This window comes from Octopus bimaculoides, chromosome 27 (assembly GCF_001194135.2).
Source record: "Octopus bimaculoides isolate UCB-OBI-ISO-001 chromosome 27, ASM119413v2, whole genome shotgun sequence".
Classification (NCBI taxonomy): Eukaryota; Metazoa; Mollusca; class Cephalopoda; order Octopoda; family Octopodidae; genus Octopus; species Octopus bimaculoides.
Window position 1 is genome coordinate 22,432,324 of NC_069007.1, and position 22,546 is coordinate 22,454,869.

The 22,546-nt window shown below is 37.7% G+C and overlaps 2 protein-coding genes across 4 annotated transcripts in view; one reads left to right on the forward strand and one right to left on the reverse strand.

Moving 5' to 3' along the window:
• Positions 1-1,250: 1,250 nt before the first annotated feature.
• LOC106875643 (calaxin) lies at positions 1,251-10,750 on the reverse strand. Of its 3 annotated transcripts, none has more exons than XM_052977241.1 (8): positions 10,560-10,750; positions 6,296-6,396; positions 5,471-5,602; positions 4,880-4,984; positions 4,219-4,304; positions 3,361-3,426; positions 2,073-2,177; positions 1,251-1,418 (listed from the first exon to the last, which is right to left on the reverse strand). In XM_052977241.1, exons 2-8 carry the CDS (start codon positions 6,330-6,332, stop codon positions 1,353-1,355), a joined length of 597 nt encoding a protein of 198 aa, XP_052833201.1. In that variant the 5' UTR covers positions 6,333-6,396; positions 10,560-10,750; the 3' UTR covers positions 1,251-1,352. The 3 variants fall into 3 exon arrangements, with proteins under 3 accessions (XP_052833201.1, XP_014779359.1, XP_052833200.1); XM_014923873.2 differs by lacking the exon at positions 10,560-10,750 and adding an exon at positions 7,521-8,024; XM_052977240.1 differs by lacking the exon at positions 10,560-10,750 and adding an exon at positions 7,165-7,406.
• A 1,464-nt stretch (positions 10,751-12,214) lies between these two features.
• LOC106875636 (glycylpeptide N-tetradecanoyltransferase 2) overlaps positions 12,215-22,546 on the forward strand; it is a gene marked incomplete at its 3' end in the record, with an annotated part of 30,457 nt that continues 20,125 nt past the window's right edge. Inside the window, exons 1-2 of the mRNA XM_014923866.2 lie at positions 12,215-12,280; positions 12,851-12,999. Of these exons, the coding sequence (XP_014779352.1) occupies positions 12,899-12,999 (101 nt within the window). The remainder of the gene's footprint in view (positions 12,281-12,850; positions 13,000-22,546) is intronic.

A 22,546-nucleotide genomic window follows, 5' to 3' on the forward strand; every position in this document is an offset into this window, starting at 1 on the left:
TAACTTTCATTATTCCTGATTTAAGAGAATTTCTTTCTTTAGTTACAGATATATAACTGTTTGTTCCTTTATTTATTTATTTTTCCCTATCCAAGTCGAATCCTTCTCTAGAGTTTGCATAACTTCTCTCTCTCGCTCTCTTCTCCATCATACCGTCTTTTTTCCCCTTTCTCTATTGCTTCTCTCTAAATACGTAGATACACTCTCGATCTTTTTACTTTATTCCATCATCCCATAATTCTTCTCTCAGACCCTTAATCTCTCTTCTACTGTTCTCTCTTTTTCTCTCTCTTTCTCTTTACTTTTCTCCATCGCACCGTCCTTCTCTCAGCCTCTCAAGCTCCCTAAATACAGTATATATATGTAGGTGTGTGTTTTGTGTATATATATACTCTCGGATCACAACATGGTAGAGCTGACCATGTACGGACCAAAGGAAACCATGGACATGCAGCCTACAAGAAACTCTCAGAATCTTTCCAATTTGAACTTCCATAAGGCAAACTGGAAACAAATTGAGAAAGAGATCCTCAAACAAAACTGGCCTAAATGTCTCTCCTCACCGGACATCATCACCATCATTATCATCATCATTTAACACCTGTTTTCCATGCTGACATGGATTGGACAGTTTGACAGGAGCTGGCCTGCTGGAGAACTGTACCAGGCTCCGATTGTCTGTTTTGGTATGGTTTCTACAACTGGATGTCAACCACTCTAGAGTGTACTGAATGCTTTTCACGTGGCACCAGCTCTGGTTCTAATTCAGTGAAGGAACCTCCTCCTCCAAAAAAAGGTTTACATCCCAGCTCAACCAATTGTGTATGGTTTAGCGGTTAGGGTGTTTGGTTTGCATTTGCAAGATCATGAGTTCAATTCTCAGCAGCATTTAGTGTCCTTGAGCAAGAATTATTATTTCAAATTGCTCCAGTTCACTCAGCTGGAAAAAGTGAGTTGTACCTGTATCTCAAAGGACTGGTCTTGTCACACTGAATCTCCCTGAGAACTATGTCATGGGCACGTGTGTTTGGGGACTGCTCAGTCCCTTGCCGATAATTTCACAAGCAGAATGTTCTGTTGATCAGATCAATCGGAACACTCATCATCATAACCAACAGAGTGCCAGCTACTCAGCGGACACAATAAGAAGGAAGAGATTTACTCAATCAGTTCTGACCTGGGGCTAAACAACAACAGCAATAACACAACAAAACAAACTCTTCCCCATCAAAAAACAAATAGAAAACAAATAACAGCAATAAATTAATATTTGTAGAATAAATGCTGCCAAATTTTATATAATATTTATAATAGGATTCCATTTATGTCGGATCAACAGTGGTAAAATATTCTCAATCTTCACAGACATGGCCTGGGATTTTCTCACATACCCGTGTCGTCATAAATAACTCCTTTTGCTGCAAGAGAGATGAATAATAATTGGTTTCCATGGCATATAATTTTCCCACATGGATACGACGCTGGTCCATCAAAGGATTACTCATTTTTGCCAGCTGAGTGGACTGGATCAACATGAAATGAAGCATTTTGCTCAAGAACACAACACATTGCCCAGTCCAGGAATCGAAACCACAATCTTCCAATTATGAGTCCAACATCCTAACCACTAAGCCATGCACCTGCACTCTAATTACAGGTACCTCATACTGACTCGTAACTTGAATAATACAAGTATTAATAAACTTGTATCATTTATATTAATGTCCAGACACCTGTAATTCATTGAACTATTTAAGCAAATTAGAAATTTAATTTAGAGGCAGGATGGCAAGTTGGCTAAATTGTTAGCATGCTGAGCAAAATGTTTAACAGTGTTTTATCTGTCTTTACATTCTGAGTTCAAATTCCACCAAGGTCAGCTTTGCCTTTCAGCCTTTCTAGGTCATTGAAATAAATACCAGGTGGGCACTGGGGTCGATACTAGCCCTGTGATATTATAATTTTCTTTGAGTTATAATTTCTTATAGTTAAATCATTTTAAATTCTACATATTTCCAACGAACATAATAACACAAAGACAGAGCAAAAAACAAACAAGTGAAAGAACTAACCTCTTCAGTTGGGAGACAGGGACCAAAAGCCTCAATAAGGAGGGGTTCAGCCATGACAGATGTTCGGTAATCGCTGAATGAGAGTCTGGCATCATGATCGACATCCTGCGTCAGCAGAGGAAGATGAACAATGAGATAAAAGGTTAAAATCGAAGACAATAACAAAAATAAATATTCAAATAAAATTATGATGAAGCGGTATCAAAAAGTTTCCGGAACTAGTTATGTTTCTTAAAAAATAACTTATTTCCCTAAGTTTTAACATCATCTCCTTTGAAATAGTCCCCTTGTGCAGCAATACACTGGTCCCAGCATTCCTGCCATTTTTGGAATCCAGCCTGGAAGTAGTTTTCTTTAAGAAAGTCAAGGAGCTTCTGTGATTCACTCTGGACCTCAACAATGGTGTTAAAATAGTGACCTTTAAGCTGCATTTCCATCTTGGAGAAGAAATGGAGGTTTGCAGATATTAAATCTGGAAAATAGGGCAGGTGCAGAAGCAATACCATGTTGTTTTTGGTGAGAAACTCACAAGTGAGGAGAGCTTGGTGACAGGGTGCATCATCATCATCATCATGATGAAGAATCCAACACTTGATGCTCCAAACATCCGGTTGCTTTCACCAAATCTCCTCACTCAGATGCTTCAAAACTTCGCAGTAGAACTCTCGATTGACAGTCTGGCCCTGGAGAATGAATTCTCAATACACAATACCACAGATGTCAAAAAAACAAAAACTATGAGCATCCTCTTGATTGAGTTGTGGCTCTGTTGCGCCTTCTTCATTCGTGGAGACGAAGGACTATTTTATTGTCATGACTCTCCCCTTGTTTCTTTCTCTGTTCCTTTCTGTGGAAGAGCGTAGGCTCCAAACGTGAAGGACTTTCTCAATTCCCGAGTGTTATACTAATACATCTGTTTGTGTATACTAATACATCTGTTTTCTACTACACCACCTGTCTTCGTCTTTTGTTTTTTCTTTGTGAATTATCCCTATATATATATATATATATATATATATATATATATATAAATGTGAGTGTGTGTGCCTTTGTGTCTGTGTTTGTCTCCCACCTCAACTTGGCAACCAGTGTTTGTGTACTGACATACCCATAAGCTAGCAGTTCAGCAAAAGAAACTGATAGAATAAGTACCAGGTTTTTAACAAAAATGTACTGGAGTCGATTCATTCAGCTAAAGATTCTTCGAGGCGAGGCCCCAGCATGGCCACACTCTAATGACTGAAAGAAGTAAAAGATAAAAGATAAACAATAGCAATAGTGTATTTACCATTTTCTTCAGCACCATATCAACCAGGTCCTTGATTCCTTCGTCGGGATCTTCTTCTGTTGGTTGCTAGGGAATTCGAGACAGAAATGCAAATACTGAACAGAAGAAAAAAAAAACAAACTTTGCATGGTTGAGATTGCAATAAATTGCAAACCTCTCCATTTCGAACATCTAGTTCTTATTCTCTCGTCTATATTCACATGTAAAGGTGTGTGGCCTAGTGGTTACGAAGTTGCATTCACAATCGTTAGATCGTAGGTTCAATTCCCTGACAGTGGTGCATTATGTTCTTGAGCAAAACACTTTGTTTCATGTTGCTCCAGTCCCCCTTTTGATTGAAAGAGGAATGTTGGCCTCCTCACCTAGCCAGTGGGGGGAGGGGGCATCATTTAAAGGCTAAAACAAAGCAAAAACGCATTGTGACTAACATCTGATAGCCTGGTCGGTCACCTGATCACGTGATATTCACAATGTACCAGTTTGTTTATGTATGTATATATTCTAATGATGATGATAGTAACTATGACAATAACAATGGCTGCAGTGATGGTGACACTGACAATGATGACAACAGCAACAACCAGGAATTGAAACATCATCTCTGACATATGTATGTGTGTATGTCTGTATCTCCATTTAGTGTTAATTGTTGAGAAAAAGAATACTCAGTGACAGAGTAGAGATTAATAATACACACACACACACACACACACACACACAATTAAATCACCAACAAGACATTGCACTGTTATGCACACATAATACATTTGGATATATAACTTATTGTCCCGTGCATATAATGGAGAATCTTGCTTTCTCATCCATGCTGCTCAAATCAAACCAAACCGAAAAACTAACCTTGATTAAACAGTTCTTCAGCATTTGAAACATTTCTTCTCGGGAAATATAACCATCACCGTTGAGGTCATACACATCGAAACAATCTGATGAAAAGCAGTAAAGAACACAGCGTAAGGTATTAGTACACTCTATAAAGTGGTTGGCATTTGGAAGGACATCGAGCTGCTGAGATCATGCCAAAACAGACAATTGGAGCATGGTGTAGATCTCTGGCATGCCCGCTCCTGTCAAACCATGCAACTCATGCCAGCATGGAAAACAGACGTTAAACAACAGTGGTAATGATGACAATAACAAGAAAGTCTCTCTGATTTTAGAATATGTTCACAAGAGGAGACCTGAAGGATTGGTGACTGAAGGGTTGGTGAAACAATGTCTTAGAAAACCTGCCCAACTCAAGCCAGAATGGAAAAAATGGGCGTAAAACAATTATCTTTTACCTTTTTCTTGTTCCAGTCATTAGACTGCGATCATGCTGGGGCACAGCTTGAAGTGCCCCAGCTTATTTTCAAGCCTGATACTTATTCTATCAGTATCTTTTGCTGAACTGTTAAGTTACAGGAATGTAAACACACCAACACTGGTTGTCGAGTGGTGGTAGGGGAAAAACACAGACACAAAGACACCCAGGATGAAAATGAAAAAGAAAACCACTTACAGGCCATCTTCTCTTCATTATTTCCTCTGAGAAAAACAGACAATCCACCTATCCATTCCTCAATGCAGATCCAGCTGTCATTATCTTTATCAAATGCCCTGAAAACTAAGAGAGGGCCATCATATGAGTTATGGTTATTCATGTGTGATGAATAAAACAGAGGAAATGTAATCAACAACTGATAAACAAATTAAGGTGGCAAAGCTGGTAGAAGCATTAGCACATTGGGGGTAAATGCTCAACGGCATTTCTCCTGACTCTATATTCTGGCCTTGTCCCAAAATTTGAAATTATTATTGTATTTGAGTTTAAAGAAGTAGCAAGGTGGCAGAATTGTTAGAATGCTGGACAAAATGCTTAGCAACATTTCATCCATTTTTATGATTAGAGTTCAAATTCCTCCAAGATCAACTTTGCCTTTCATTCTTTCGGGGATCAATAAAATAAGGACTAGTTTAAGCACCGGGGTTGATGAAATTATGTAGCCCTCTCCTCAAAAACCGTTGGCCTTGTGCCAAAATAAGAAAAGGATATTTCAGTTTAAAGACATACAATCTGTCACAGCAGCCATAAGACTCAGATTTCACATACCTCGATCCATTAAAATGTCGTTAGTCATTCCAAATATATACAACAGAATATCCCGGAACCTGATCCTGTCTAGTTTTTTGTCTGTGTAGTGTTGGTACATCTTAATAAGGTGATTTGTTTCATAGCGTGAAACTGGAAAGATAAACAGAAAATGTTTAACTCTCAGAGGGTCAAACAGAAGAGTTTGATATAACAACAAACCAATAAGAGAGCACTTATGTATTCAAACAGCCTACTAGAAATAGCAGTCAAATTTCCTCTCAAATCACACTTCATCATATTAAAAGCAGGAAGACCATTGCGTCAATTAAAAATCAGTTGTTGATCAATTCTTATACACTGTGGTGTACATCTATAGCCAGGTCACTAATATGTCTCTGAATCCATTATAGGTCAGTTGTTATAGACCAGTGGTTCCCCACAAAGGTCCCTATAAGATTTTGCTGTTGAAATTTATCTGCAACAAATCAGTTACACTTCTACAATGCACAAAAGATTTCAACAATTTTTTTAATACAATTCTTAATAATAACTGGCTCTCTGTGAGTCCCTATGATCAGGGTTCCAGTTGAGCCAAAGAATGGAACAGCCTACTCATGAAATTAATGTGCAAGTGGCTGATTATAGAGACGGAGATTGAAGTGGACACACAGTGAATATGAGTTTGGAAGGGAGGGTGAAGGAAATAGGAATGGGTCTGGAAAGGGGGAGGCGACAAGGGACAACATTAGGGATATAATGTGAAGCACAGCGGGGGTAAATGGTACCATTTACAACACCTGAGCATGCATGTGTGTGTGTGTGTGTGTGTGTGTGTTAACTTACAGTGACTTATCTTGGCAAGTTCAACAATTGGTTTCATCTTGGTTTGTTCTCTTTCCCACTCTCTATTTCTGTTCCTCTCCTCTTCCTCCCTTTCTCTTTATCTGTAAAGTAGAAAGAATAACTCAATTGTACATTTGCCCTGCGTTATGGCCTTCTGTATTGTCACATTTTCACTTCTTGCTACAGGTCACATGTAGGCGCCCAAGTGTGTTCTTCCTGAATCAGGTTGTATTAACCATATTGTCATCGATTCAAATAGAGAGACAAACAGACAAACATATAGATTAATTGATACATAGACAGACAGACAGACAGCAGATAGAGATGAATAAACGGATAGGGATAGATAGAGAGACAAATAAATAAATGGCTGGAAAAGTTTTACAATTATTTAAGGCAAACACAAGTAAAACGCAAATTCTTTTCACTTTAATGTTTTTGTTTATATTTAATTTCGATTTGCAGATGTTTGTCAGTTCTCTACAATCTCTTTAAAGTAAACAAGATCAACATTTTTAATTCGGGAGGGAGGTGAAATCTGAATTTTTTTTTTTTTTTTTTTTTTGCATATTCGTAATCTCCAACATCTAAAACGTAGGAATCCGAAAAAATATTTTCCAAAAAATGCACTTTTCCAGAAGAGGTGCGAAACTGCATTAGCCCCCTGTTTTGTCCAATTTTCTAATTTAATTTTGTAAAACGGTAAACACTGTGAAGGCAATAAAATATTTTGCCATGTAACTGTAGAAGATTGTAAGCGGTCACAAGCAGATTTCACTCAATTCGTACGTATGGCAAACATTCTACTTCTCTATTCTTTAAGAAGAAAACATGTTAGATAATATATTTTGCAATGAAGTGAACCTTACTACGAGGTGGGTGCGGGAAAGTTCCTAGCTTTAAGGGTGTCACGAAAGACCTGACCGAAGGCCCAAACTTCCGAGTTCTTTTACAGGGCTTAGAAAAATTGAAGGTCCGCTGCAATAAGTCTCTGCATCTGAGAGGGGGATATGTGGAATGAAATCATAATTAACTGATCCTCCTAACTTATCAGCGCCCCTTCGCAGTCATGACCCGTAGAATGCTTCTGATCATAGATCGGCTGAATGAAGACAAACCTGGGGTTAAACAACATGAAACAATAAAGACCTAAAGCAATTATGTAAAAATACAATGACTAATAAATAAATAAACATATACGTAGAGAAGAAAGAAAGATTTATACCGCAAATAATAAATTTCTTTGCCTCTAATGGCCTTCACTTGTAAGTTCTGTGACACCGTAATTGTTTTAACGTTTTTGTTGCTAGGCAACAACTAAACGATCGTCAAAACATAATACGTTTATGAGTTATTCATTTATTTTAATACAACTCTGGCTTCAGCTGTTGTCAGCGAAAGCCTGAGTATATATTTTCTCCTGCAGTCTCGTGTCAAGCAATAATTACCCCACGAGTGGAATTTGGTAGACAGAAACAGGACAAAATCCGTCGAGCGGACGGGTTGGCAGAATCCTTCGGGTGTCGGACGTAAAAATACCTTATTTATCCATTCCAGGTTATTTACGTTCTGAATTTAAATGCCGCCGTTGCCTGTTTTGTGTGGTAGATTTAATCCATCGTCTGGTTTAATCCCACTAGGCAGTCCTCGGAGGAGGTCGCCCAGTCCTCGAGGGTATAACTTACAGTTTGGTCCTCCACTGACTTTGTTTCCTCACAACTTTTTGGAAAAAAGTATATTTTCAATGAAATTTCAAAGATATATGTAATCGAGTGTGTTTCTTGGCTGCAGGAGATAATGTTATCGAGATATTATGTTAATAATATATATGTTATCCGTTTTTTTTCTCTCCCGGTTTTGGATTTGGATTTTTAATGTGGTTTCGTATTTTCGTATATAAAGGATAAAGACCCCTTCGGTCATGAATGACCATGGGAGTGCACCTAGAAAGTTCTCTTCTGAGGCACAAGCCTGGGAAAGGTTGTTTATGGAAGACTAGCAGTCACCCATGCATACAAGACTCCCCCTCTCCATGCCTCCGATGTTATCCAAGGGAAAGGCAAAGGGGCCGACACAGTCTGGCACCAGTGACATTGCAACTTATTTCTACAGCTGAGTGAACTGGAGCAACGTGAAATAAAGTGTCTTGCTCAAGAACACAACACACAGCCCGGTCCGGGAATTGAACTGACCGCATGATTGTGAGCCCGACGCTCAAGCCACTGCGACATGCACATTCTCACACACACATTAATATATAAGTTATGGTCGGTGAGAAAGTTATTATTGGTTTCACGTCTATTATTGTCTCTACCAATATAGGCACCTCATCAGACCTACTGGCCAGGGGTACATAACCACTTTACTAATGGAAGTAAGAATACCCCGAAACAAAATTCTTGGAAGCGAAAACCCCTTCTGGCCAAGATGGAGTTATCTCCCTTCTACCAGTTTCAGTTGTGTCAGAAAAGGGTCAGTTTATGTTTGATATCAGTTCACTCAATTAGCAAGGAGGGAATTCCCAAGATTTAGTTATGTTTAACAACTGAATGAATTTTATAAAAGCATCCAAATATGAAACATCATGAAAAGTGTTCGAACTGAAGTCCTTCTTGAGGGACACATCCCATTCAATACAGAATTACAGATAGTATTTATGGAATTTTGATTTTCTGTCAGGTGACTTTTGGCCAACCCTGTATATATATATATATATATATATATATATATATATATATATATATATATATACACACATACATACACACACATACATACACACACACTATGGGCTTCTTTCAGTTTCTGTCTCCCAAATCCATTGAGAAGGCTTTGGTCAGCCCAAGGCTATAGTAGAAACATTTACCCAAGGTACGACACACCCACGTTTGCGCCTATAAACATGTATGCGTATATACATACACACACAAATATATATATATGGACTGTGGCCATACTGGCCATACTGGAGCACCGCCTAGGAGATTTTTAGTTATGTTTAAAAAAAAAATTTTTTTTTTAATTTACATCTTGTACTAATTCTATCTAACTCTTTTGCCGAACCGCTAAGACATTCCAGCCTTAGTCAGTCATCCTATTATTATTTTTCAAATTCCCACATGTTGAGAATGTCAGCACAACTACGTGAGTCAGTCCCCGCCGATCTTGTTTCCTCATAACGTTCTGGAAAATGGATATTTTATTCATGAAATCTTCTACAAATACATTTCCGATGGCGTAGATTAATGATTATATCGGAATTTGCTGTGTAGTTATGCCGATACATCAATGACTTGCATCATTCATTCAATGTATCTTTTCCATTTTGTTTTTCAGAGAGTAAAGAGATCTGGTTGCTATTTCTAGCGGATCGAGCGACGACGTAGTTGGCGCCGCTGCTAGATCATTCCTCACCCCTTCCTTTCTAATCTCTTCCTGCTACTCTCACTGTCACATATGATAGCGTTCAGGGCGTTGCTAGGCAGTAGGTCGCATCTGCAACCGGAAGTTAGTCATAGCTGAGGTCAGATTCTGTCCTTCGTACCTGGAGAATGTATCAATAAAAGAAAGAGAACTTTTCAAAACATCTCGCACTTGTTATTTTCTCAGGCACACACGCTACTAAATATGCGAGGGGGATGTTGGAAAGTCACTGGCTTTTGGTCAGAAGAAAATACAGGAAGATCAGTTAATTATGATCTTATTCGATGTTCAGATTCAGTCTTTCTAAGCCCGTAAAAGAACTCGGAAGTTTGGGCCTTTCGCGACACCTTTAAAACCAGGTACTTATCAGTACCCTCTTGCATATTTGACCTTCACAAATGCCTATGTCGTCACGAGCGTATAATCACACCCTCTTCGCCATCCCATCTTTGACCCAGCGGATCATCGATGATGACCTGATAAATTAGAGAGCTGTAAGCAGCATGTTTGGGGCTCGTTGTAACATACCGACACAAGTGTGTCTTCTAGAAAAATGGATGTTTTTTTATGAAATTTTCTACAAATATGCTTCAGATGGTGTAGATTTAGATTATATCGGGATTTATTGTGAAAAGATTTTTTCCGAGGGTGGAGACAGGAGTTTCGTACAATTCACACGAGTTGGCTTTGTTTCCTCATAACATTTAGAAAAATGGGTATTCTTTAATGAAATTTTCTACAAATACCGTTCAGAGGGTATAGATTACGATTATATCGGAATTTAATATTAAAACAAAAATTGGTGGGTTCACACACATATTGACAGCAAAATGGTACTTACAAGCTGTTTTGATTTTCACTATCAATTCCGATATAATCGTAATCTATAGCATCTGAAAGATATTTGTAGAAAATTTCATTTAAAAATCCCCATTTATCTTAGGATACAAAGCCAACTCGTGTGGGTTTTCCAAAACTCTTTGCCACAGAAGGAGTCCAATTATATGCCACTCTATTCTTTTCAAAACCATAATGCCTCTGCACAATTTAGTATATATTTTGTAATTAAGTTAGTGGGGTCACAGCAGTAATTTCAAGTTGACTGACTACTACTTTGTTGACTGGTGTCCATGGCACAGGGAGGGGTAGGCGTGCTTATCAGATCCTCTAGCAGTTTCATGTCAGTTTAGAATTGTAATGTTATTAAGTACAACCCAGTAAATAGACGAAGACTGAATGAATTAACTAGAACTATTAAAGAAAATCATTATCATCATTTAACATCCATTATCCATGCTGTTAAGCTGAGGGTCTGCGCCACACCAGTCTGGTTTGGCATGGTTTCTATGGCTGAATGCCCTTCCTAATGCCAACCACTCTGAGACTGTAATGGGTGCTTTTGCATGCCACTGGCATGGGTGCCTATTGCATGACACCAGTGTCTGCCATGACTATGATTTCACTTGGTTTGATGGATCTTCTCAAGCACAGTAAATTGAGTGGCCCAACACTCAAAAGGTGCTTTTTATGTGCCACCAGCCTGGGTACCAGTTATGTGACAGCAAATTGAGTGGCCCAACACTCAAAAGGTGCTTTTTATGTGCCACCAGCCTGGGTACCAGTTATGTGACAGCAACAACAGCCACAACTATGGTTTCACTTGGCTTGACAGGTCTTCTAAAACTGTATCCATTAAGAAAATATTCTTTGACTGTTGTATGACTTGAAATTAAGTAAAGTTACTTTCCATTAAATAAATTTAAATAAAAATGAAAAAATAAAATTGTGACAAAAGAATCGATTCAGCATTTCTAGATTATCTACTATTTTACATATTTGTTGATTCTACGAAATCTCAAGAGTATTCGGGATGAGGTTAATGACATGGTTTCAAGCTGATTGCTCTATTTTGTAGGTTGTCCATGTGAAAATGATGTGATTCATTCATGTCAGTGAACTGGTAATTTCATGTTTGGGGTTCAAATCCCTACAGTAATATTTCCACAAGTGAAATTACTCTTGTAACTATGGGATACACGAAACTACACTGTCGTTTAAGTAATACTTTTTAATTACTGTAAATTAATTACTGTAAATTAATATTCTTGAAAAACAATGAATGTGTATTCATGTGTGAGTTTTGCACCCATGCAAATGCATATGTTTACAAATATGCACACTCATATGTACATATATGCTTGCAATTATATATACATGCACATATATACACATGTGTATATGAATATGCGCTTGTTGATTTGCGCCAACAGTTAATAAAACATATCAATAAAACATATATTTCCAAACCAGAAAGAAAGTTCAAGGAAGCTGGTATTTCCATCAGAGAAACTTAACTGCATGCACACAAGGAGCTAACAATTCTGTTCTTTTGTTCAAACTGTTTAAAAGATCTTCTTTAGATTTTTAAAATGTCTTTGCAATGATGTGAAGCCAAATTTTTCTTTATAACGCCTACGCTAAAAAAAAAAAGCTCCGACGAAGCTAGAAGGTGATACATAAGCACTCAGCAATGAATGCATTGCATCCATAGCAGAAACAGCTGTAAGCTAATGAAGTTCATTACATAATTTCTTGTTCCTTTATCATTTGTATTATCTCTTAATGCTTTTCTCTGAAACATAAATATATTAAATTCTAACGCTAGGTTATTAGTATCGCTATGCTTTAACGTAATAATATACATACATGCATATATGTGTATTATTTTTAATCGGCAGGAGTTACAAAGTGACTCAAGCACTGAGAGCTTTGTGCATGGCACTTATGCACGAAACTCCCGGCCTTTGTGTCACTTTGTAACTTCTGCTGATTTAAATATATATATATATATATATATATATATATATATATATATATATATATATATATATATAGTCATGTTTTAGGTTCTGTCTCTCCTAAGTGTACTACCTTGCATACACACACATAAGCACTCACACTCTTACACAAACATACGTACGTATACATATACACACTTGCCTCATAAGCGATGTTTTTTTTTAACAACCGATAGTTTATTTTTTAACATTTTCTAATCCAGAAAATAATTTTATAATTAAAAAAACTCAGATTCTAATTAAACCCTTTTTTTTTCTTGCAAATCCGCAAAAGCCGAAACTTCCTCGTCTTGGCGTTAGTACAGATGAGAAAGCTCTCATCATGGCGGACGCCGATTCGTTGTATGACATGAGTTCTGACTTGGATATGGATCAAAGCGCCGTCGATGCAGACGTAGAAGATGATGAAGTGTCTGGACAAAGGTAATTGATATTCTCCTCCTATTTGCTTTCCTTATTGGCTCTCATACATCCCCAGTTTTCCCATACAAATGCCGACGTTATACCAAGTCGGGGCTTTCAAAGCCCGACTCTCATCTTCTTTCTTCAATCGCAATCATCGTCTTTTCTTCTTCTGCGTAGACAAGAAACCGAACAATTTATATATATTTTTCTCGTTCTTTCTTTCTCCTAAATTTCCCAATTTATATTTCCATTTTCCTCCAACCTTCTTCCTCTCTTCCTCATTTATTTCCCCCCACAATGTCTTCTGCAACATTTCTCTGGTTTATTTCTATGTAAAACACTTTTTGTTTATTAACGAATTGCTTCGAAATCTTCATTAATATTATTAACAATAATGATTTATTAACACAGGCACGAAATCACTTTTCTGTGGTAGCGACATAAAGATTTATACCGTTGATTCAATAAGGTGTATCTGTAATTTACTGGGGCAGTTTTAGATTTCAAACCATTCACTCCCTCTCCTTCGTTTTCCTCCTCATGGAAGATATTTAACGAAGGAATTAAAAGAAATAACGACTTTGGTGCGATTTGAAATCTGCACTGGACGTAAACGAACTCAATATCGAGCAAAGCTTTATTCGAATTCCTATTTTCTTTCCTTTTTGTGCTTCTTTCTTTCCGATTTTATCGTAATTTGCTAATCAACCAACCCTAACCCTAACCCTAACCCTAACCCTTTAGACACGAGGAGCCGACATAATTTGCTGGGAGTTGCGGGGTTTTTAGTCAATAACTGAATCGACTCCCACCAGTAATTATTCGAGACGAAGGGCAAACATCACCTTCTCCGGTGAAATAACTAATAATATAGGGAGTTGAGGGCTTGTGTATGTGTGTGTGTATATATATATATATATATATATATATATATATATGAATGTATGTATAACTAGAGATTGCCCCCCCTCCCTCAAACTTCGTTGCCTCATAACTTTCTGAAAAATGCATGTTTTTCTTTTTTTTTTTAAATAAATTTTGCTGAGATTAGATTTCGCGGGTCTAGATAGCAATTATGTTGATAAAATTCAGTAAAAAAAGAGAATTTGGTGTTGAGTTTCGAATCCGTTCTATCCACCCCACCCTTTCAGCCAACCCTACTTTCTTTTTTTTTACCACCAATTTGCGTAACTTTAAGCAATTTTCGCATTTAATTTTTGCCGATTTACATTTGAAACCTCCGCCTTACGTGGTTTACATTCTAGAAAACATATTTTTGCAAAATGTCATTTAAAATTATGAGTTGTGGGAAAGAGAATAATCCGAAACTCCTTATGAAAAGAGAGAGAGAGAGAGAGAGAGAGAGGGGTGGTGGTGTAATAACTGCGGGAATATAAAGGAAATTATATCGGTGAACACATAGTCACATACAGAGACATGTATGCATTCATATATATTTACGAATAATTATGTAATGATATTGCAATGAATTTTACAATTTCTTTTAAATGATCGTTTTATCAGATTTTTGGGGACTATATATATTTATATACATTCATGTATACATACATGCATCAGGCGGGTTTTATGTCCGTTCGGTGAGAGTTTATATCTCTCAATTACATTTAAAATCTACGCTTAAGCATCTAAGATTTAGTAGTAGTAATAATAATGGTTTAATTTAATAAAAATATTCTTAGCAGTTGGGTGAGTTTTGAAGGGTGGAGGCATGGAAAAAAGGAAAGTGTGGCGTTCGTGCCCTTCTCAAGAGCATCAGCAGCGAAGATGGGGAATAAAAGTGCTGGTTGAACACAGGGCGACAAATTCGAATTTTTAAAGGGCTGAAAGGTCTGTTCACGTCACCTCCCTTTTAATAACTGTAGCTCCATTATTGATGTTATATCTCTCTATACGTGCGTGTGAGTGCATATTTGCGTGTGCGTGTATATATATATATATATAATACTTTTATAAGATGAGTTGTGTGATAGTGACTTCGAAGTTCGCTTGCTAGTCTTCATCGGACTGTGGGAACTTCGAAGTCACTGTAACCACTGTGCAAAATGTATTGAGTAATCCTTCAGTTTAATATAAAATTGCTTTATTATAAACTCGACGTAAAAACAAACATATATATATATAGATATACATACATGTATGTAGATGTTTTAATATATACGGCATCGAAAAAACATCCGTTATATACCTATATACATATCCTCGCAGTGGAAATCATATAGGTACATGTATGTACATATAATCGCATATGCCCATGAATCACAGGCACTGAATGCGATCTTTGGTTTTGCTTGTACCACAAAAATACCTGTTAATACCCGTCTCAGCTCTTCATTTTACCAGAGACACTGTCTTCTGAGATTAAAACATTCTGTTCTCTTGTTTTAGTCAATTTGTTATGTCAAAATACGATGACATTGCAAATGAGACGAGTCGAGCGTCTTAAACTGATCAATATAGTGTCACGACCTTCTACATGTAGCAGCCAAATCACATTCTGTCATCTTTAAAGCGGAAGGACACCATTACACAAATGGGTGTGAAATATACTAGACAATGCTCATTGCCATATACTATAATAAAGTTTACAAAACGATGGTCTGATCAAGGCTGGAACATATTTGATTGTAAGTCTCCCCCATTTATTGTTGACCTGGAGCTGAACAATAACCAAAATGGATTTATTACAATTCTTTTAGATTTTTGATCAAAGGCTTCTCCAGATGTGGCCATCCCACATTTCTTTTATATATATATATATATATATATCAAGAGCTCTACCGTCCAATATCTTCTTTTAAGACTACGGCTGTGTAATTTGTGACGACATTGTGTGTGTGTGTGTGTGTGTTTACGGTCGTATCACGTTAAAAAAAACACCGGTTCTCGTCCGGTTGTCGAAGTTAAGCAACGTCGAGCGTAGTTAAATACTTAAATGGGTGGACCGCTCGGGTAACCTTTGAACTGCTTAGCAAAACTTTTTTAGGTGCAGGCATGGCTGTGTGGTTAAGATCACTTTGTAACCACGTAGGTTCGGGGGTTCAGTTTCACTGCGCAGCACCTTAGGCAAGTGTCTCCAGTGATAACCGCAGGTCCGACCAATGCCTTATGAGGGAATTTGGTTTGGTAGACAGAAACTGTGTGGAAGCCCGTGATATATGTGTTTGTGTTTTTCACCTCCCACCCAACCCCGCTTGACAACCAGTGTTGATTTGTTTACGTCCTTGTAACTTAGCGGCTCGGCAAAAGTAACCGATAGAGTAAGTGTCAAACTTCAAAGATAAGAACTGGGGGCGATTGGTGTTGCTAAATCTTTCGGTACTACTTAAATGCAGAGATCCCTAAAAACTAACTCTAACCCTACGGGACCTCTGTATTTAAGTAGTGCCAATCTTTCAAGGCAGTCCAATGACCCCCCCCCCACACACACACACAACTCACAAGTCTGTGCTTACAGCCTCATTTGATTGTTGTTTACCCCAGTTCCCCTTGTGTTCAAGCGAGTGAGGGTACAATGCTCCCAACATGAATGAGACCCCCCAGTTGGTGTCAGGGTTGACCTCCAGCTGTTGCTCTTATTCAATTGCAGCTGTGAAGCTTTTGCATAAAAACACATTGCACCTTCCAGTCTGAGAATCACAACTAATCCATTGCCTGTTCATGTGTTTTGTCAACCTCATGGTCTCGGATTTAGTTCCACTGTGTGGTACCTTGGGCAAGTGACTTCTCTTGTAGTCCCAGGTCAACCAAGGCATTGTAAATGGATTCAGTAGATGGAAACTGAAAGAAGCCCATTGTGTATATCTTTTATTTGTTTCAGTCTTCAGACTACGGCTGTGTTGGGGCACCACCTTCAAAAATTTTTAGTTGAATGAATCAACTCCAGTATTTATTTTTTTTGTTTGAGCCTGGTACTTATTGTATCAGTTTCTTTCTCTGAACCATTAAGTTACTGGGATGTAAACACACCAACAGTGGTTGTCAAGCAGTTGTAGGAGACATAAGTATTGTGGGTCTACCCTTTTCATAAACACATTCTTGGTGTCTGTTGGCCACCCTGCGACACCTGGTAATACACAGGTCTAGGTTGGTGTTGATTTCCTGGCAGGTGGCCTCTGTAGCGAACCCACACAGTTGAGCAAAGTGTAAGGTTTTCTTCGGAATACCTTCTCTTTCTCAACACGCCTAGAAAAAGAAGTTCATGTGTGTGACATCTGGGGAATGAGGAGACCAATCAATGCTACCACATTGCATTGAGGAAATTGCACGTGTGACTTACATAATGAGGTGGTGCCCCATCTTTTTGGAATGAAATGTCACCATTGAGGGCACCACCTCCTTGCACAGCATGTCAAGGTAGTTGTTATCATTAACTGTCTTCTCTGAAAAAAGAAGGTCCAAAGACATTTGAGTATGCCAGACCAAGCTCCACAATGACATCTGGCTGATTCATCTCTGTTGCTGATGTCAAGTGGAACTTTTCTTAAACACAGTTTATGCTTGTTGACATGATCCGACAACTTGAAGCAGGCCTCATCGGACTGAACAATCTTGACAAGGAGTTGTGGGCTTTCGTGAATTTTATTCAGCATGATTTCTGCAAACTGCATCTGATGAGCCAGGCTATTCGCTGTTCGGTGTTGTGGGAGTTTGAGTCAGAATGACTTCAAGTTCAGTTTCTTTTTCTTCAGAGACCACTGGAAGACCAGCAGTCACCCATGACTACCAGCCTCCCTTCTCCATTGCCACTGATGTGATCCAAGGGAAAGGCAAAGGGGCCGATACAGTTTGGCACCAGTGATGTTGCGACTTATTTCTACAAAGTGTTGGATCACAAATCTGAGTTGATATCGAGAAAGTTAACACTATTAAGGTTCATGTCAACTGTAATTTTTAAGCCCATCTGTTGGAAGAATACAATAAGATTCTTGCTAAGGCCATCAAGTTCATGCCCTTTTATGTTATTGAAAAATTCAGTAGGTGTTGTTCTGTTTTCTCCTTGTAGAGATCACTTGAACTTAGAAAAGGAGTGACACACCATACATGTACACATAGGTGCAAAATGAAGTGGGAAAAAAGAGTACTTGAATACCAAAAGTGGAGTAAAATACTGTTTTATTAAAGCCAAAAATATATTTCACAAACTATTACTCAGAGTTTCACGTGACTGCTTATCAAACAGTTGTGATGATACAGACTGGTAAAGAAATTTTATAAATTGTGTGTATATGTAAACGTTTATGGTTACCAATTCAACAAATAAACATTTAAAGCTGATTGGGCAACTCTTTAAAAACAATAATAGTGTACATTGGGATGCAAGTGGGGGTCGACTGTGACAGAAATATATACAAACAATAGTTGAATTGAAAAACTTTGTATAAAAAATATTCTAGTAAAAGAGTAAACAAAGTAAAATAATCTGTGTCAAGAATAAGAAATAGCAAGAAATAAAAAACAAAAGCATAACAGAATTGGGACAAAAATAAAAATTGAAGATTAAAAACTACAACTGATAACACTGAGGAAATACGTTTAGCCATTCTAACCACAATTTTGAGAATAGATTGGATGTTTTGTTGATATAGAATAGCTTTTCATTAGGCTTGCGATTTGGCTTAAAAGTGTTAGATCACAAAAGTTAACACTTTTCCTGGTGGGCCTTTGTTATGCTGCTGTTGTTTGCCTTCGGCACACTGGTGTCAGGAGTGCTGATGTCTCTTTTGTTGCGTTCCTCTCTTCCAGCATCACTCTGGTTCTTCTCAGTTTCCATTGAAGTAGTTTGGAGTGTGTGTCACTGGCCTTTTTTTCTTTTTCTTTTTTTTGTGCCTTTTTCTGTTTCATCCTCCTTGAAAATACTGTTTTAGTAACTCAATGTGCAGTTTAATCAGAGCCTACCAATTCATTCTTTTCCCTTTCTATTTGAGCCATGGTTTGGTGAAAACCAAAGCACTTCAGAGTCTCTGTGATTAGATTGTTTGGTGGTGATTCTTCTGCTAAATCCCATGCAAGGAGCATAGTTTTTATTTCCTCAAACTACCAGTTTCTTTGGATTTTAAAAGCAATACTATTTTTGGTGTAGTTGGTTTTGCTGAGACGTGGAGGGTGGAGGGTGGGAAGAAGTAGACATATACAGAGAGAGAGGGGTGTAAAAGTAGTCAAGAAAAGCAAAGTGATGTAAATGGAGATGAAGTGACAGAGAGAAAAAACATGTGATAGAGGAATGTAGAGATAGTCAGAGAGAGAGAGAGATGGAAATGGAAATGCAAAGACAGGTGGGGATAAGAGAAACTGATAAATTCATGCAGAGAGAGATGAAGAGGTATAAATAAAAAGATAGAGAAGAAAAGATGGGAAAAAATGTAAGTTAGAGAAATATATCAATGTAAATAGCAATGGAGACACAGCTCAAAGACATCAAGAAAAATTCAGTCTGACACCAAGCACATGTTAATAAAAGTATTTAGGAAGAAAGGCAGGAAAAAAGTGAATAATAAACCTTTCTTTCTCTTACCTTCAAATTGGTTAGATTAAAACAAAGCAAATTTCTCCATGCTTTGCCATGTACTTACCTAAATGTAAGATGTAAAATACATAATTCATTATTGAAAAATAGGAACAGATCTCACATTCCAAAATTTCTTGTATTATTTTAGCAATCTACAAAATTGCATACAAAAGTTATGTTTGTACAAGTTAAAATCTCATCACCATATTTCCAGAGAGAAAAACAGCATTCATATGTAGAGATCTAGTTATATTCAAGCAACGGGTCAAGTTGACCTTGATCTTTTGACGTCAGAAAATTCCTTAGAACTGTATAATGGTTGATTGAACTAAAAATAATTTTTTAGTTATGGCATATTGGCAGTAATAGGTTTCAGCAAGAGACCAATTAGATTTCAATTCAATCTAATCCTAACCCTAACCTGTGGAAGATGTAGGACAAAGTGGTGAAGATTGACCTAAAGATGTGGAGCCTGTCAGATGGGGGACTGAGATGATTGATGTTATGCTGCACTTGACTGTTTAGTTCAGCAGAATCAAGGTTTTGCCAAGCCCCCCCCCCCCAACTCCTTTTCCAATACCCACTCTTCCATCAGTCTTCTTTGTTACTCCATTTCCTTCATCTTCCCCTCTACGTCCAACTCATTCCCTATCTCTAATCATCTGTCACACTGTTTTTACCCACTGCACTTACCTGCACATCCATATTTTCTGCTTTTCTATCCCATTCTATCTAAACCTCTCACTCTCTCTCTCTCTCACATTCCAGATGGGCTTGCCATATATTCAGCTCTTCAGCATGACCCCTGCTCCTATTCCCCTATTCCTTCAGTCTGTAACCCCCATTTGAGGGCTCTTGTCTCGTGGATACTTGGTAACCTCACTGATGCCGGTGCTCTGTTACGTGCTTGGCATTAGGAAGGGCATCCAGCCGTAGAAGCCATGCCAAAGCAGACATAGAATCTGACTGACCCCTCTGACCCCTCTGTTCTTATCGAACTGTCCAACCCATGCTGGCTTGGAAAAAAGGGCATTAAATGATAATTATAGTTATCAGGAGGTGCAGGAGTGGCTAAGAAGCTTACTTCCTAACCACATGGTCCTGGGTTCAGTTCCACTGCATAGCACCTTGGGCAAGTGTCTTCTACTATAGCCTTGGGCCAACCAAAGCCTTGTGATTGGATTTGGTAGATGGAAACTGAAAGAAGCCCATCATATATACATACGTATATAAGCAAGTGAAAGATGTAACATTACTTGATATTACTGACAATAACAAATGTATATTCACAAGGTATTTTGTTCAGTGCTCTACCTGCTCAGCCATCACCATTCATATACTTATTTCTGGTTGTCCGACTCCTGCATACATAGAAAAGTGGACATTGAAACAACGATGCAACAATTTAAGTCTTGCAAGTTGCATGGCAACCTTACTACTGCTGGTGACCTGAAAAAAGCACCCTGTACAGGCTGTTAAGTGGTTGGCATTAGGAAGAGCATTCAGCTGTAGAAACAATGCCAAAGCAGACATTGGAGCACAATGCTGTCTTAGGGGCATTCAGTTCCTGTAAAACTCTCCAACCCATGCCAGCATGGAACATGGACATTAAATGTGGATGATGATTAAATATGTCCATGTATGAATGTCCAGAGCAACATAACAGAATAATAAAAAAAGCAAAGATTTCACTGATGTTTTAGAATTTCATTATAGATTCTACAGCTATTTTCATGGTGAAGCACTATCGTTAATATGACTGCTTAATATATAAAAAATACATAATTAGTTTCAATTTTGTGGATAGAACCATTTCATCAGGAAATCAAATCGAAATATCTGCTGCATCCAGTGGATGCTGTAAAATGGTTGAGGATCAAGTTGAAGAAACCATGCTAAAGGGGACACTGGAACAGAAAGCTGTTTTTGGACCCAATGGATCTTGTTGAACTGTTTATCCCTACTTGAGGACTTAGGTGATTCTCCCTTCAAGGTCATTCCATTTGTGACCTTATGCAAATGGAAGGTCACAGTGGAATACTTTGTTTAATTATTTAACACATAATCAGGGTTAGTTAACTACTTTTTTCTTTTTCTCTACTTTTAACAAGAAAGTTCTATCATTGGAATAAAAATTGTTGAAATTGAGAAAAAATATTATAAAAAAAAAAAGCAAAAACTCTTTTAGGGATTTATTAATTTTTTCATTTCTTCACTGATTCATAAAAATTCATTTAGATTCTCTCTCTGTTCCTCTCTTTCTGTTCATATCTCTGTCTACCCTGCCATTTCTCCTCCCCCACTGTTGTACTACAATTAGTCCATTGTACCGAGATAGCTGGGTTACTGTTCATGTCTCTAATGCATTATTATTATTTAGCTAAGCTGACTTTTTAGCTAGCTGGCTAGTTTAATTGTACCTTTCGGTAAAATTATCCTCTGTTGCGTTTTTGTCTTTGTTGTTGACAATTGCTCTCTAACCATTGTCACATGGTACACACACACACACACACACACACACACACACACACACACACACACCTCCACCACAGCCTGTCCCAACTGACCAAGTCTAACAAAAGCACTTTAGTAGACTACCATTGTGTTGAGTGTGATAGGTCCTTGCTAAGTTCTGCACTTAGTTTCTGTAAAAGACAGCTTGGAGGGTGGTGCCAGAAATAATGTCCAGACTACGACCACTGTGGCAGCAATAGTAATTTAATGTGGTGTGACTTTTTGTTTTCTGTTAATTACTCTGCTAATCTGCTAATCTATTCTTCATTAGTCAGTGCTCTCATAAACCAGACAGGACTCTAAGCAAAAAGGACTCCTATTTCTGTTATATCTTGTGGATGCTTTACTACATTATTGTCTTTTGTTAGAATTGTTTTCTTCCTAGAAGATGGTGTATTATAATTTCACAGGCAAGTAAGTGGCCCATTGTTTTAAATTGTATTTTTATATTAGCATAAACATATATGGTCTTATAAATCTTGCTTAAGTTCCAGAAATATATATATATATATATACATATATATA

Coding starts and splice junctions, on each gene's coding strand:
- LOC106875643 (XM_052977241.1), bottom strand. CDS start 6,332: ATGAAACCAATTGTTGAACTTGCCAAGATAAGTCACT. Junction 4,985..5,470: donor CGACATTTTAATGGATCGAG/GTATGTGAAATC, acceptor GCCCTCTCTTAG/TTTTCAGGGCATTTGATAAA. Junction 1,419..2,072: donor CCTGTCTCCCAACTGAAGAG/GTTAGTTCTTTC, acceptor TCTCTCTTGCAG/CAAAAGGAGTTATTTATGAC.